Source organism: Chiloscyllium plagiosum, chromosome 28, assembly GCF_004010195.1.
Source record: "Chiloscyllium plagiosum isolate BGI_BamShark_2017 chromosome 28, ASM401019v2, whole genome shotgun sequence".
NCBI lineage: Eukaryota > Metazoa > Chordata > Chondrichthyes > Orectolobiformes > Hemiscylliidae > Chiloscyllium > Chiloscyllium plagiosum.
In genome coordinates this window covers 12,440,977-12,457,858 of record NC_057737.1, presented here as the reverse complement: position 1 = coordinate 12,457,858, position 16,882 = coordinate 12,440,977, and the positions used below count along the sequence as shown (strand labels likewise).

Here is a 16,882-nt window from a genome sequence, read left to right as displayed (position 1 = left end):
AAAGGGAGGAAGAAAATCGCTAAGTAAAGGATGAATAAATAAACCCTTCTTCCCACCCCCCGAGATAATATTAAACAGTAAAATAATGAAAGGAAAAAAGAAGGGGGGGGGTAAACCGGGGTGGGGGTAGGGCAAAACAACATCAATTAACTCTTATAATTTGTCTAAGAAAGTCCAAAAGTTCCTTGGCCTTCTCCGGTGATCCAAAGTTATACACGGACCCTTCATGGCTGAAGCGTAGTATAGCTGGGTAGCGCAATGAGTATTGAATGTTTAAATCCCTTAAATGCTTCTTCGCTTCATCAAACGCCTTCCTCTTTCGGACCGAAGGTGGGGAAAAGTCCTGAAATAACATAATCTTGGATCCTTTATGAGTCATGGCTTGGGGATCTTTCCCAAGATTTCTGGAGGCTTCCAAGAGCATCTGCCTCACCTTATAGCTCTGCAGCCGGAACAGGACCGGGCGGGAGTGCTGGTTCGAGCCGGGCCTGCGTATTGCAACCCAGTAGGCCCATTCCACCCTTACCTGGCCTGATCCAGCCACCAGATTCAATAACTGCGGAAGCCACTGTTCAAGGAACCTTGTAAGCTGGCCTTCTTCTTCCTGTTCGGGCAGGCCCAGCAAACGAATATTTTTTCAACGACCTCAATTCTCGAGGTTGTCAATGTGATTCTCTAAGGTCCGACTTGCTGCTCGAGAGTCCGGACCCGATCCACGGCCGATTCTGCAATGGCCTCGGAGGTCGCGGCCTTTAGCTCCGCCTCTCCGACCCGGCATTCAATTTCTTCGATGTCTCGGCCGTGCTTTTGTAGCGTGGCCGAGAATGAATTCCATCAACATCGGGACTCTTCAATGAAAGCAATGATCTTCGCATCGAGTTTGGAGATTATTTCCGCAAGGCTCGCCACCGTTGGTAAGTCCCCTGGGGTGGCTGCGGACGCCTGTGCTACAGCTTGGGAGGGTGGAGGAGGGGTTTCTGCCTGCTGAGAACTGCAGGCTCCTTTCCCCGTAGTCATTTTTACAGGAGACTGAACTGTTTAAATTTAGTACTAAACCACTAATTACATTAAGTAAAAACTATTTTTAATTGATTTTGTGAGTTTGGTGGAGAAGGGTGACCCACTTTGCCTAGGTCTTGGGGGGAGCACTATAGACTCAGACTTGCTGAGTCGCCGCCATCTTGGATCTCCGTCCAATGATGCTTTCTGTGTCTGAATTATCTTAGATGCATATAAACTTAGAATGTATTTTTACATCAATATTCTTTTGGCAGATACTTTTTCATTATAGTTGGAAAAACAGTAAATTATCACATTGTTTAAAATAACAAGGAAATAGTTCTGAGAGATGGTGAAAGGGAGAGATATTGTTCTTGTGGTAGCATTCCTACCTGTGAGCCAAAAGGCCTGGGTTCAAGTTCCATCTGCTCCAGAAATGTGTTATAACACATCTGAACATATTGATTAAAACAGTGTGAAGCTATACATCATGTTGCAGTACTTGATAATGTCTGTAAAGGACATAACCAGCACTTCCAACATCTGGATATGACTCTTCCTCATCCCAAGTGCTGCCCTCAGACCACAGCATATCTCCCTAGGGAAATATGAAGTGATTTTTGTCTTTGGGATCTATATTTTACTAAGGCAGTAATCAAGAGTTTCCAAGCAATCAAAAAACAATTAACAATTTTAAAATTGAAGGAAAAGCCAACTTCAGTGAGTTTAAAAAAGTGCTGGAGAATCTCAGCAGGTCTGGCAGCATCTGAGGAGAGAGGAACAGAGTTAATTTGAGTCCATTATGACTTTTCTTTGGAACTGTAAAGTTCCCTCCAGGATTAATTGGACTGAAAGACTAACAAGCAAAACTGTAATGGACCAAAAGCAGCCTTTAAGAAAAGATAGCTTGGGTAGTTAAAGTACATTCTGACACAGGGACAGATAGGGAAAACAGTGCAAGTGTTTCTTGGGTGATGTATGTGATAAAGAGTAAGATGAACCAGAAAAAGGGACAGCATGACAATGTCAGGTTGGTAATATGTTAGAACCAATTTTAAAATAAGAAGGCCAAAGTGAGGTAAGAAAAGGAAATAAGAGAGGCAAAGAGAAAATGTAAAATGAGAACAGCAGCTAATATAAACGAGAAATCAATAATCTTCCACAACCATATAATAGTAAAAGTTTATTAAGATGAATTGTAGAGGTGATCAGAAACCAAAAAGGGTTGCAGAGATGGAAACAGAAGGTATTAAAGTATTTTGGAATTGTCTTTATCAAGGAAGAAGATTCTACCGGAATCATAGAAAATAACAGGTAGTTCAGTATTGGATTGGAAAAAAATTTCAAAGCAGAAATATGTGTAAGTTTGACTGTATTTAAAGCTGATAAGTTGCTACATATGAATGGGAATCATCTGAGAAGGCCAAAGGAAGCATGGGAAACAAGGTCGGAAATTTTGGGGTTATAAGCCGTATCCTTCCAGTACTCCTTAAATATAATGTAGCTAGTCTTTCTGCACAAACACAGTCAACTTAAAAGAAGCCAACACTTAAAAAGCAATAGATAATTTTCATAAAACTGGCCAAAATCCATCTCCATCATTCTACAGGATGGATAAAACTTGATATACAAATACTGATTGTATTCTTCAATACATAGGCCACACAATAAGTTTGCACAACAAACTTTAAAAATAGCTACAGATTTGGAGCCCTTTGTGTCTGTACATGCCTAACACTCCTTGAAAATGCTAATCCCAAATAACCGTTTTTTGGTCAAAGCAACAATGATCTGACACAGTAAAGTCCTACCATTCATTTGCTCGCCCTTTCCAAATTTGCTTATTCTTGCAATACTTAGCGTGTACCTTTGTACTGATCCAACTACAATGTTCACTCATCTGTGGTTACTGAATATAAATCTGCATACTGTGCTTGTGTTGCTTTTTGCTTGGCTTTTTTTTCCAGCAGTTCACTTAGCACTGCTCTCCTTTGACTTTGCGACATGGCCATTTGCTTGAAGTACATGCAGTGTCTTTGATACATATGCAGCCTGGTACATGGTGCAGATGTAAGACATAGCAGACTGCCACAAAATAAGATGTTCACCTCTCAACTGATCACAGCTGACAACCATAAAAAGCTTCCAGGCTTTGTGTCTGCACTAAAGGGCAAGGCAAGACAGAACTACCATTTGAGGGGCCAGAACACAAAAAGGCAAGGATGCTGTGAGCATCCAGGTAGCCATAAAGTAGATGAATGCTAAGAAACAAGTCAATAGCTCTGAAATGCAGTATGGCCCAATCCATGAGCTAGTGCGCATTCCTGAATACTAAGTGCCATTGCAGCAGCATTCCAATAATAAGTGCTGGTTCATTCCAAAACACGGCAGTGAAATTCAGAACTGTACTTGGATGGGAGATGTGCCATTTTAATGAAGGAATACAGTATATGTCCATGGATGTGGGGTGCATGCACTAGCTGTCCATGGACAGTGCTGAGATGCTGGTGACTGATGTCCAAGATGGATTTCCAAAGGTGCAAGCAGTAAGCTGCAATCACAAAATAACCACACTGACTTTTAATTCAAGAATTACAGATGGGTGACACGGTGGCTCAGTGGTTAGCACTGCTGCCTCACAGTGCCAGGGACCCGAGTTCAATTCCTGCCTCGGGCAACTGTCTGTGTGGAGTTTGTACATTCTCCCCGTGTCTGCGTGGGTTTCCTCCGGGTGCTCTGGCTTCCTCCCATAGTCCAAAGATGTGCAGGTTAGGTGAATTGGCCAAGCTAAATTGCCCATAGTGTTAGGGGTAAATGTAGGGGAATGTGTCTGGGTGGGTTGCTTTTCGGAGGGTCGGTGTGGACTTGTTGGGCCGAAGGACCTGTTTCCACACTGTAGGGAATCTAATCTAATCTAAAATTCTCGATGTCTAGTTTGTATCTGGTGAATCAGACAATAGGAGATGTAATATTAAGTAACAATGAGTGGTAATGAGTGACAATCTATGCTAATAGGCCTCTCACTATTCACGAGTGAGAATCTCATCTGGTCATCCAAGACGTGGTTGAAAATGGGACATTTTAGTCTTTACATTAAGAAGCATCTCACTGGACATCTCACCCTATTTTCTCAAAATTTCTTTATGTAGCCGATGTCATTCAGCTGGGTAGATACTGCCCATTACACTTAGAAGGTTGATGTTGTGTTGTTAAATAAAATCAGAATTGAAGAAACTGTTTGATTCATGTTTGTTAAAATTAGCTTAAAAGCATTCAATGGACTCTGCAAGACTGTTATAACAGTCAGAGCAGGCTATGTGACAAGAACTTGAAACTTGCGAACACAGGAAGTGGCTGAAGTGAATAGATGCATTTTAGGAGAAGTTCAATAAGTATTTTAGAGGAAAAACAATTATGAATGCAATAGTATCTTAGATGAAGAAAAATGGGATGAGGCCTAAAAGAGATTAAATACCAGCACTGTCTGGTTGGACAGAGTCCTGCTTCTGTGTCATATGTCCGATAAAATCCTGTCCAATAAACCTGAAAATGGTGGAGAAGAGCAGTGTGGTCATCCATGCATAAAGCTTCAGTGTGAACAAATGAGAGATAATTTATTATGCCACTTTTGCTGAGAGTATCATAACTTTGACTAAGGTAATTTTAGTGTTTTAAGTATTACCTTAGTAAAGAACCAGAATCAGTATTGTAGGGATTCAATCCTGGTACATCTTTAATTCTATCATACCAAGAGGAAGAAATAACAGATGCAGGAAAAGAGAAAATAAACAGATGAATCATTTCTTTACACTCGCTGTAAATCACTTTGTCACATTCTCTTCATGTGCCAGTATGCAATAAGGAAATATGAAGCTTTAAATATGCAAAAGTATCCTCTGCCCCTCAGACTGACAAAATTATATTTATGTATTCTATGGAAAAGCAGTGGTGGGCCTAAGATGTTGTTCACCAGATGAGCAAGTCCAGGTCAGTTTGCCCTTGTTCCCAGGTATCCTGGCAATAAAATTATGCTTTGCTCTTTAACTGAATGTATAAATAAGCCAAAGAACTTTGAATATAATTCTAAGTCATTACAATGATTTCTCAGAATACTGTACATATTCTTGTTAAACAGATTTTATATTCAGAGCAATCATAACAAAAAGGTGGGCTTAAAATTGATACATCTTTCAGTGCTATATATTTACCCAGTATTCGTAGATTTCGCTGAATTTGATGGAGGAGTCATCCCACAACATGAATTATCCACATTACTCCTTATATTGGGATACTGAAACTGGGTCCTATAATTGTTTTGAACTGCTTTCTGACTGCCTGATGCTCTGTTTTGAGTTAATCCTTTGTGGCCTTAAAATAAATAAACATTTTTTTTTCATTCAAATGTAAAAATGACAAAGAATGTTTCTACAGCATCGTTCAATAAATATGGTAGTGTAAAAATGTTATATAATAGTCAACATCAATGTTTCTTCTTTTTTGCCTTCCTTGTGGATTTCCAGAGTCCACGTGTTGCAGCAACTTCCAGAACCAGAAGTCAACGCTGAAATCTGTATCAGTACACTGTGTACTGTGAGGAACACTGGAACAACCTACATGCAACATTGGTCAATACTGAAATGCAAGTCAACACTAAGGAGATTTACAAATTATACCTGATTAAGTCATGGCATGTGGAAATATAATTGAATCTTTATAATTTGAGTTCTCACTCAGAGCTATAAGAGGAACATTAATGGACTCTAAAATCTTACCCACCACCAAGGTCAGGCTAACCAGCCTACAATTTCTCATCTTTGGCCTCCCTCTTCTTAAACAGGAGTGTTACATTAGCCATTATCCAGTCCTCTATGACTTTGCCTGACTCCAGTGACTCCTGAAAGACACTGCCAATGCCTCCACAACCTCCTCAGGTTATCTCCTTCAGAAATCTGGGAAATTAGTCCATCTAGTCGGGACATTTTTCCACTTTAGACCTTTCAGCTTCCGCAGCATATTCTTCTTAGCAATGGCCAATAACATGATGAAAGTGAAGCATGAAATAGAGAAAAAGTTAAGTAATGTATGATCAAAGAGTGATAATCTTGATTACCTGCTGGTGGTGAATCAAAACTCTCTGGTGTAGGAAACAGGTTATTTGAGCCTAGCTCATGTTCTATAGGATTTGAAGTCAATGGCAGTCGGGTTCTTTTCTTTTGATTAAACAGTAATACAGGAAGGCAACCTGAAAAATATCATTTAAAAATCAGATAAGTTTCTACATAACCTAACATACCTGAAAAGAAAAGTAATCTGAATTGAAGGCAAATATTGTGCACGTGCCTTCAAAACACATCTAAAAGAGCTTTTCAGTATAGCCACAACTATTATATTACATCCATTAATATCACAATGAAACAATTAACTCTGTGAATACTTCGATCAATCTGAAATAAATTGAAAATTCTTACTAACCAAAATGAATAAAACAAGTACCATTCAAACTAAATGCATGAACAACTCCATAGGTAATTGTTTTAACAGCTAACACAATTACTTTGAACAGTTTTACCATTAATTTTTTTTTGGGACAATGTTTTAGCAATTAATTTTGGCACAAATTGCGAAAAGTCATTGAAAATTCAATATCTTTGTTGAAGTGTGTTTCTCTTTTTGCTTCAGATCAGAGTTAAGTTTATATTCACAGATGCTAAAAATTCTGATATTAAAATGAAAGATTTGTATCTGTTAGCATTTCCAAGTGCTCAAAATGGTTAAAGGGAAACTCTCGATCTTAAATAAGTTAATATATGGAACACCTCACTAATATACATAATATATGTACTGAGATAGGCCATTCAAACCAATAGATCCATGGTAATGTTAGTGTTCTACATGAGCTTCCTCTGACCTTTGATAATAATCTAATCAACATATACTTTGATTCCTTTGTCCCTCAAAGGAATCAAAGTATATGTTGATTAGATTATTATCAAAGGTCAGAGGAAGCTCATGTTCATCTACCTTCCCATTAAATTCACTTATGTTAGTTACTTCAATTATTCCTCAGGTGATTAGTTAAACATTCAAATTCTGAGAAAAGACATTTCCTCAAATTTCCTTTTGAACGTATTAGTGATCAAGTTATTTTTATGGCCCCTTTTTCTGATCTCACCACAAGTGAAAAATACCTCCTCTACATCAAATTTATAAAACCTTTTCATAATCTTAAAGAAATTAAACTTAATACTATTTTGCTACTGTATGACCCTATTAACCCATGTTCAAGCACTAATTCAACCTTGACTCTTGGCAACATGTTTGCCTGTGTGAAGAAGCTGTGGATTCAAATCCCAATCTAGAGACCTGAGAATAAAGTAGAAACTTACTGCAGTGCAGTCAGTGTATGTGGACATCAGATATTGTACTGTGAGATGTAATTTTCTTCAAATAAGGTTTCGGCCAAGACCCCACATCTTGTTCCATTGGACATTAAAGATCTCACGGCATTATATAAATAGCAAATGAGTTTTCCAATGTCTTGGTCAACATTTATCAATCAACAGCACCAAAAACAGACAGGTTATTTATGTCATTGCACCCTCTGGGAGGCTGCTGAACAAAAGTTGGCTGCCACGTTTAATGAGTGTATTACAAAACCACTTAATTGGCTACATAGTGCTTTTGGACTTATGGTTGTGAAAGTAGCTATGTAAAGTCTGTCTTTAGTTCATTTTCATCAATGTTTTTCTTGACATTGATATTTTCTACAGTTTGCTGTGGATTGTTGGCAAAATGGTTTTACCCTTATCGGTGACACAAGCATCCACTCAATGCAGATCAAAGGCAATTCCAATGTGGTCAATCCTGCAAGCTCTCTCATTAGCATGGGACTTGTTCCACAGACTACTTTAGCAACACCCCGACAACGTCATACCCATAGAACCATGCAGATCTATCAACATACTACCTGTTTTAAGTACATGGTATTACCTTTTACAAATTAGGATACAAATTGGGAGTTTGTTCATGTTTAGAGTAGTCTGGAGTGTGCTAATATTTGCAGGAATCCTACATATAAATGTTTGCAAATAATAGGAATAACAGTACCGAAAATAATTGTATAAACAGAAGACAGATTGATTGATTGTTCTGTTATTTGCATTTCTCAATAAAGTAATGTAAAGTTGACTTTAAAAATAAGATCAGAATGGGCTTAAAACATGCAAGAACAATAACATACATATTAAAATATCATGGCTAGTGATTGGTGAAAAGATATTTTCAATAATGGCGGAGAATTCTCCAATATACTCACTAATATATTAGCAATGTACAAGTTATAAAAAAAAATGGTAGGTTGTCATAGAGGTGTACAGCACAGAAAGAGACCTTTCGGTTCAACTTGTCCATGATAACCAGATATCCTAAATTAAGCTAGTCCCATTTGCCAGCACTTGGTCAATATCACTCTAAACCCTTCCTATTCATATACCCATCCAAATACCTTTTAAATGTTGTAATTGTACCAACCTCCATCACTCCTTCTTGCAGCTCATTCCGTACATGCACCACCCTCTGCGTGAAAATGTTGCCCCTTAGGTCCCTTTCAAATCTTTCTCCTCCCACCTTAAACCTATGCCCTCTAGTTCTGGACTCCACCAACCCAGGGAAAAGATCTTCTTATCCATGCCCCTCATGATTTTATATCCTCTATAAGGTCACCCCACAGCCTCCAACACTTCAGGGAAAACAGTGACAGCCTATTCAGCATCTCCCTATAGCTCAAACCCTCCAACCCTGGCAATAGCCTTGTAAATCTCTTCTGAACACTTTCAAGTTTCACAAAATCCTTCCTATAAGAGGGACATCAGAATTGCACACAATATTCCAAAAGTGATCTAACGAATGACCTGTACAGTCGCAAAATGACCTCCCAACTCCTATACTCAATGCTTTAACCAATAAAGGAACGCACACTAAATGCCTTCTTTGTATGCTATCTATCTGAGACGCTACTTTCAAGGAAATATGAATCTGCACTCCAAGGTCTCTTTGTTCAGCAACACTGCCCAGGACCTTACCATTAAGTGTGTAAGTCCTGCCCTGAGTTGCCTGTCCAAAATGCAGCACCTCATACTGTTTTCCTACTGTGATGGTCACATGCCTGGTTCTCAATTTTAAATCAAAAGGAATAAATGGTAAGCACTTCTTCACGGGCTGCAGGAAAGAACAACAGTGCATCACCAAGTTATTCTCAAATACAGTCCCACAGCAAATCAAAATTATCTGTGAATTTCTTACAGGAGGTCATTTTCATGCTACACTTGGATTAAATGTTTAGTCTGGAAGACCATTAATCAAGGCAGGAAATTAAAGCATAATATTGCAGAAATAAGGATATGAATGTGAAATAAATCTGCCAAATTAATAAAATGCATCAAATAGGACTAACACTCCAAAGTGACTGCCTATGAGCAAAATATACCTGCTGTAGCTCGGGTTGAATTTTCTGTAATATTCCTCTTCATTGTCTGATCCCGGTATCACTTCACTAATATATTAGCAATGTATAAGTTATAAATAAAAATGTCAATGTCATCAATTTTACACACAGTTCCCTCTGATGGTCTCTGAATTGTAAAAATGTGGTCAAAGATCAAATTTCTTGAACAATGCTGATGAAACAGATATCGAGTAACAAGATTTTAGAGGAGTTGTTTGTATCTGGAAAAAAAAGATTCAAACAAAACAAAGTTGGCTTTACATATGTTACTCTTCTAATAATATTAATTATTCATAGTTATGTATTTTCTTATCCTACAGCAAATAGTTTTAACCTATATATTACCCATAAGAAAATCTTACCAATTCAAAATAGCACTAGGGAGTTATACAGTAACTCCTGCCACCCAAGAATTTTGTAACTTGTTAATGTTTCAGGGCTATAAGTCACACCATTCTGTCCGTCTCTGCTGGGATCATATAGACATAACTAGTCACAGTCTCAGCACATAACTTCTGTTCACTGATGATGAGTCGCACTGAAATGTGCTATGTAGACATCAGATCACAAAGTCCTCTTTGAAACCAGCTAAGACAGTTTCAGTATAAGAGGTTATAAAATGAAGTCTCCATCTTTTTTAGTCTGCATTCTACCTGAAGTAAGTGAGGACTGCAGATGCTGGAGATCAGAGCTGCAAATGTGTTGCTGGAAAAGCGCAGCAGGTCAGGCAGCATTCAAGGAGCAGGAGAATCGATGTTTCGGGCATGAGCCCTTCTTCAGGAAGTATTCTACCTGGAATATCTATATTTCTGACAGACACGAGTATAAAATTTGTGCAGAGAAACAAATTCTATTTAATGCTGAGGTCACTTTTGAAATATCAGATATTTTAATGACACCATAAAGTGAAGAAGCCCAACCATCATTTTGACTAGCTCACCCTCAACTTGAATTAAAGGATAATTTTTCATTTATCAGGTATAGAGGACTAATCTGCTGCAGCACTGATTTCTGGAAGATGAAATTGTGATCCTGAACACAGCACACATCCAGGACTTCTTACCTCTTTCTGTACAGTAAAGAGACAGCTTTAAACTGAAGCTTTGGAGCCAGGCTGTCAATTGTTCTGGTGTGGGATAACAAATCGCATTGAAAACCCAACAGATGGAAGAAAATAACTTAAACACATACCTTCTGTGTATTCCATTAATAGCCACTTAATTCCATTCAGTATATACTTTTAAACTCTTAGCAACTTAACATCACGAGGGAAGTGGAAAAAAGCGCACTTTGGAGGGGGAAGTGTAGGCTGAAGACATTCAATAAACACTGGAATGGGACCAAATCTAACCAGACTTGCTGCAAATCTGGATGAAGTCATTGGAGAAATGAAGCCAACCACAGAAAATGTTGAAAAAAACTCAGCAACACCTATGTAATTGAGAGGTATAAAGGGTCTTAACTTTTCCAGTGGGGGAGGGGGACCTAAGTCTGAGTCAATCTCTGTTACTTCTTAAGCCACGGCCCCACTCCGCTTGAAACAGAGAAAACAAACTTTTTTTTTAATTAATCCTGACAAACTGACAGACAGCTGGGATTTAACCAAGAATACGAACCTGAACTCAGAGGGGAGGGTAAAATCAGCTCGGAATATTTTATAAATCCTGAGGCATATTATTTTATACCTAAGAAGCTGTAAGGATATTGTGAAGTGATGGTTACATATTTATATAATTATTTATAATCATTTCGTGAAGCGGAACCGCTGAAGTGACTCCCAACCGTTGAGACTAAAACAAAATGGCGCCCAAAGCAGCACCGCGCGACAGAAGCGCGGGAACCATACGCTGCCGCCTACGTAGTGACGTCAAATGCGTGTCGCGTGTGAGGACGTCAATGTGTATGACATTAGTTAACAGCTGTTTGGATAAGATTCCATAAAAATACGACTCTTCCAGCACAATAGTAGTGTCCCTATCATTGGGGCCAGGAGGCCTGGGTTCCAGTCCCACCTGTACCAGTAGATGTTTAATAACGTTTAAAAATCACACAACACCAGGTTATAGTCCAACAGGTTTAATTGGAAGCACACTAGCTTCGCTCCTTCATCAGGTGATCCATTGTAACACAGAATTTATAGCAAAAATTTGCAGTGTGATGTAACTGAAATTATTCATTGAAAAATTGATTGTCTGTTAAGCCTTTCATCTGTTAGAATACAGTGATAGTTTCACTTCTTTCATGTGTAAATCATAAAACCCTTTTTTTAAAAGTTGCATTCTCGGGTTAGCTGTTAACAATGGTGATAACAACTCTGAACTCTGAACAGGTTGATTAGGAAAAATAGGTTAACAAAGGTATTGGGTCATCTGTGGTTTAGTGGGTACTAGACTTGTTTCTGGATCATGAGGTTTTCAGGTTCAAATTCCACTCCAGAAACGTGTAGCACCAAACCTATGCTGTTGGAGGTGTCACATTTCCTGCAGTTATGTTTGTGCCCAGACGTCCTTGGAAAGGGAGCACATAGTGTCCACCAATACTCTTGATGCGTTAAGAGAGAGATGGACACCATGGGGATAGAATGCTTTTTTTCTCCTTACAATTCCATTTGATTTTGCTCCTTACCCTTTCCTTCATCTTTGATGGTTTGCATTGCCCTTAACCGGCTTTGCTTATAGATTATTCAGTTGGAAACATGGGTGATTTATGGTAGTGTTTAATAGAGCAACACAATACCACAGATGATTTGGTGATGGTACAAAAAAATGTTCAGTTGTGTGTAAAACCACTTCTGGATAGAAAAAATATTAAAATTAAAAGTGATGGGTTTAGGGTGTTCTCCTTGCTGGAGGCTGCTGAACAGTCTCTTCTGAAATCATTGTGTTTTTAAAGCTTGATAATCAACTTGATTACTAAATGGAACAATAAAAAAGCCCTTTTTATATATTCATCCAGGAATGTGGGCACTGCTGGCCATATTATTGTCCATCCCTAATTGCCCAGAGCGCAGTTGAGGGTCAACCACATCACTGCGATTCTGAAGGTATATTAGTGAAGGACATTGGTGAGCCAGATGGGTTTCTCCAACAATCAGCAACAGATTCATCATCATAACGTGGCTCTTAATTCCAGACTTTCTTTATTGAAAATGTGCTAATGTGGGATTAAAACGTGGGATCCCAGATCATTACCTGAGTCACTGGTTTAACAGTGCTACTATCTGAAACCAAGTACTCAACGGGAATTTGTAATCTAATGTTGAAAATACTCAGCAGGTCTGACAGTCTCCGTAAAGAGAGGTGAGATTTCAGATCTAATTCTTCCACTTGCGCTATGCACTCGCGTGCTAGGGAGATGACAGGCTGGTGTTTCAATGTGGCTTGCGTCATATGTTGTGTTTGACAAATGCTTAAACTTGTGATTTTCCTCACAATGTTAAGTTTCCAATCTCTAGCTCTGGAGCAAGTGGGACTTGAACAGGGGACTCTTAATCCAGAGGTAGTTGTACCATCACTGCACCCTAACAGCCTCTGCAGCAAAAAAAACCAGAAAATTTGAAGGTTGTACCATGGCAGCATGGTGGCACAGTGGTTAGCACTGCTGCCTCACAGCGCCTGAGACCCGGGTTCAATTCCCACCTCAGGTGACTGACTGTGTGGAGTTTGCACATTCTCCCCGTGTCTGCGTGGGTTTCCTCCGGGTGCTCCGGTTTCCTCCCACAATCCAAAGATGTGCAGGTCAGGTGAATTGGCCATGCTAAATTGCCCGTAGTGTTAGGTAATGGGTAAAATGTGGGGGTATGGGTGGGTTGCGCTTTGGCGGGTCGGTGTGGACTTGTTGGGCCGAAGGGCCTGTTTCCACACTGTAATCTAATCTAATCTAACTATCTGATGGTAGTAGCAAAATTTGTTTCGGCGAGGGAATAAAAATGGGTTTTAAAGGAGCGACAGTTAATATACTGATCTTGCACCTAGGACTAAACCCAATTGGCTGCAAGTCTAGAGGAAATTGTACATAAAATGTCAGTTTCTAACTTTTGCCTACAACATAAAACTACTGAGAAATTGGCACTAAGTGTGGATACTACTCAGTAGTTGGTGTGGGAAATAAAAGTGGTAGACTGGTGATTTTAAAAAATTTTTCATTGAAGGACTATTAGATTAGATTACTTACAGTGTGGAAACAGGCCCTTCAGCTCAACAAGCCCACACCGATGCGCAACCCACCCAGACCCATTCCCCTATTCACCTAACACTATAGGCAATTTAGCATGGCCAATTCATCTAACCTGCACATTTTTGGATTGTGGGAGGAAACCAGAGGAAACCCACACAGACACAGGGAGAATGTACAAACTCCACACAGAGAGTCACCTGAGGTAGGAATTGAACCTAGGCCTCTGGGACTGTGAGGCAGCAGTGCTAACCACTGTGCCACCATGCCACCCATTGATGAGATTGATTAGAACAAACTTTATGTCACTGTTCCCAGATCTGTTGTTCATCTGTAACTGTTTGAGGCTGATAGTGATTTTCTAAAAATTAATATTTCTTATATTCCCCAGCAGTAACATCCTTCGCCTTGATGAGCGCGAAGATTCACCAATGTTAGAGAAAATCACAATTATTCAACAAGGTGCAGCTTCAGAGCAGTTCAGACCAGTTAATTCAATTGCCTGTCAGCTTTGATATAAATCAGAACAAATGTCATGGTTCCAGATGGCTGGACTGGAGAAGAGTATTCTGTTAATCCTTTAAATAGTAATATTCATTCCATTAATCATTTACGCGTCAGGAAAATTCAAGCAGCAATGAAATATGCATCAAAATTTTGTAGGTGACATTCATTCGAATTCACTAAATGCAGTCATAAATGGAGAAAAGAATTATTGGGTGTATAAAAGTGTTATTAAAACGACCACAAGATGGAAGCAAAAAAAAACTCAGTATTTGAATTGTGCTAAGCATCCAATTTAATGTTTGAAATAACCAATATTGGGGATAGAATCTGTTACGGTAGAAATCCATTCACTACGACAGCCTCATAAATACTACCACTGAGTCAACCATCATCTTAAATTAGCAAGGCCAGTTTGAAGCATGCCAAAGTGAAGGAGATCGAGCCCTTGTAGTAAGTGCAGCTCCAGCATGGCTAGGCATTTTCAAAAGACTGTAATGTTTAAGCTTTTCGCTTTATTTCTTTATTTTTCTACTTATAACTGAGAAGGTCTGTAATGTTTAACTTTTAACTTTACTCCTTCATTTTTTGACACTATACTAAGAAAGATTGTAATGTTTAACTTCAAACTTTGTCCTTTATTTCTTTCTAAATGTTCTTCAGATTTTGCACCTAGGCACTTGTACCGAAGCTAGCACCATGCGTGATAACATTGTACACTTCTCACTGTACTCCCGTACCTGAGTACACATGACAATAAAGTCTAAATCTAATTCTAAAGCTTAGCTTCTTATGATTTTGTTTTATGGAAAAGACAGAAACAATCTGTTCAGCGAAATTGCAGCCAGATTAAAATAAATTATTTTAAGATTTTCATTAATACCAAGGAGTACAAAATGACTCCCTAAGGAATAAGTGCATTTCTATCATTAACTTGATAATTTTGATTCCAAAGAAACTAAGATGGGATTAATACTAATAAAAAGTGAGTAATAGCAAGGGACTCAATGTATTCTAACAAAGTTTAGATTGTGCTAAACGGCAAGGGTCTAGGTTTTATAATTATTTATTAATATATGGAAACATAGAAAATAGGAGCAGGAGTAGACCATTTGGCCCTTCAAGCCTTGTTCATCATTCAATATGGTCATTGCTGATCATCCAACTCAATACCCTATTCCTGGCTTTTCCCCATTCCCTTTGATTACTTCCGTTCTAAGAAGTATATGTAACTCCTTGAAAACTTTAAATGTTTTGGCCTCAGCTGCTTTCTGTGGCAGAGAATTCCACAAGCTCACGTCTCTCTGGGTGAAGACATTTTTCCATATCTCAGTTCTAAATAGCACTGTTCTCCATAATCATTGAGAACATTTTTCTGCATTTACCCTGTCTAGCCTTGTTAGGATTTTATAAGTTTTTATGAGATCCCTCCTAATTTTTCTAAACTCCAGCAAATATAGTCCTAATGATCCCATCTGTCTTCATGACAGTCCTGCCGCCCCAGGAATCAGTCTGGTAAACCATTGTTGTACTCTCCACATTTCCAGGACATCCTTCCTCAGATAAGGAGACCAAAGAGTGTGGTTCTTACAAGTGTGGCATGATGGGTCAGTGGTTAGCACTGCAACTTCACAGCATTAGGGATCTGAGTTTGATTCCAGCCTTGGGTGACTGTGTGGAGTTTGCACATTCTCCCCATATCTGGGTGGGTTTTCCTCCGGATGCTCTGGTTTCCTCCCACAATCCAAAGATGTGCGGGTTAGGTAGATTAGCCATGCTAAATTGCCCGTAGAGTGAGGTGCATTAGTTGGGAAATGTAGAGAAATAAGGGAATGGGTCTGAGTGGGTTACTCTTCAGAGGGTTGGTGTGGACTTGCTTAGGGGCAGCATGGTGGCTCAGTGGTCAGCACTCCTGCTTCGCAGTGCCAGGGACCTGGGTTCAATTCCACCTTTGGGTGACTGTTTGTATGGATTTTGGATTGGCACAGTGGTTAACACTGCTACGTCACAGCACCTGGGCCTCAGGTTCGATTCCAGCCTTAGGCGACTGTCTGTGTGGAGTTTGCACATTCTCCCATGGCTGCATGGGTTTCCTCCTCCACTCCAAAGATGTGCAGATTAGGTGAATTGGCTATGCTAAATTGTGTTAGGTGCATTAGTCAGAGGGAAATGGCTCTGTGTGGGTAACTCTTTGAGGGTTGGTGTGGTCTTGTTGAGCCAAATGGCCTGTTAGCATACTGTAGGGAATCTAATCTAAAACTACACACAATACTCCAGGTGTGATCTCACTAAGGCCTTGTACAGTTGATAACCCTACTCCTGTAACTGAATACTGCATTGTAATACTGTAAAATGAAGTAATCTGATTTTTATTTTGGTTGATACCAAAATGTCAGCAATCTTCAGGAGAATAATGGAGGTATGATGGATTATAGGATACTCCAGTGTGATGTTATACACAGCAGGTTTGTAATTGTATTGTAAACTACTTCTCAGGAGTGGCTGTGCTGGTATGGGAAGTTAGATAAAAGCAAAACTACAAAATTATTGTTAAAGGTCCTGATTTATTGTTTGGTCTAATGAAGGTGATCAGAACCTAAACTAGGGCAAAAACTAACAACACACATGATAAATATCCCTACAAAAGTAGTAGCAAAGAGAAATGCTGAACAATCATCCCTTCTACTGAATAAGGCAAGTTTT

At 39.2% G+C, this 16,882-nt stretch overlaps 1 protein-coding gene across 1 annotated transcript in view; it reads right to left on the bottom strand.

The window, feature by feature from the left end:
• The window catches only part of LOC122563820 (spermatogenesis-associated protein 22), a 53,817-nt gene extending 42,546 nt beyond the window's left edge, over positions 1 to 11,271 (bottom strand). Inside the window, exons 1-4 of the mRNA XM_043718012.1 lie at positions 11,119 to 11,271; positions 9,485 to 9,723; positions 6,110 to 6,241; positions 5,208 to 5,367 (exon numbers count right to left, since the gene is read on the bottom strand). Coding sequence (XP_043573947.1) covers positions 5,208 to 5,367; positions 6,110 to 6,241; positions 9,485 to 9,527 — 335 coding nt within the window. The 5' untranslated portion in view covers positions 9,528 to 9,723; positions 11,119 to 11,271. The remainder of the gene's footprint in view (positions 1 to 5,207; positions 5,368 to 6,109; positions 6,242 to 9,484; positions 9,724 to 11,118) is intronic.
• Between the last annotated feature and the right edge of the window lie 5,611 nt (positions 11,272 to 16,882).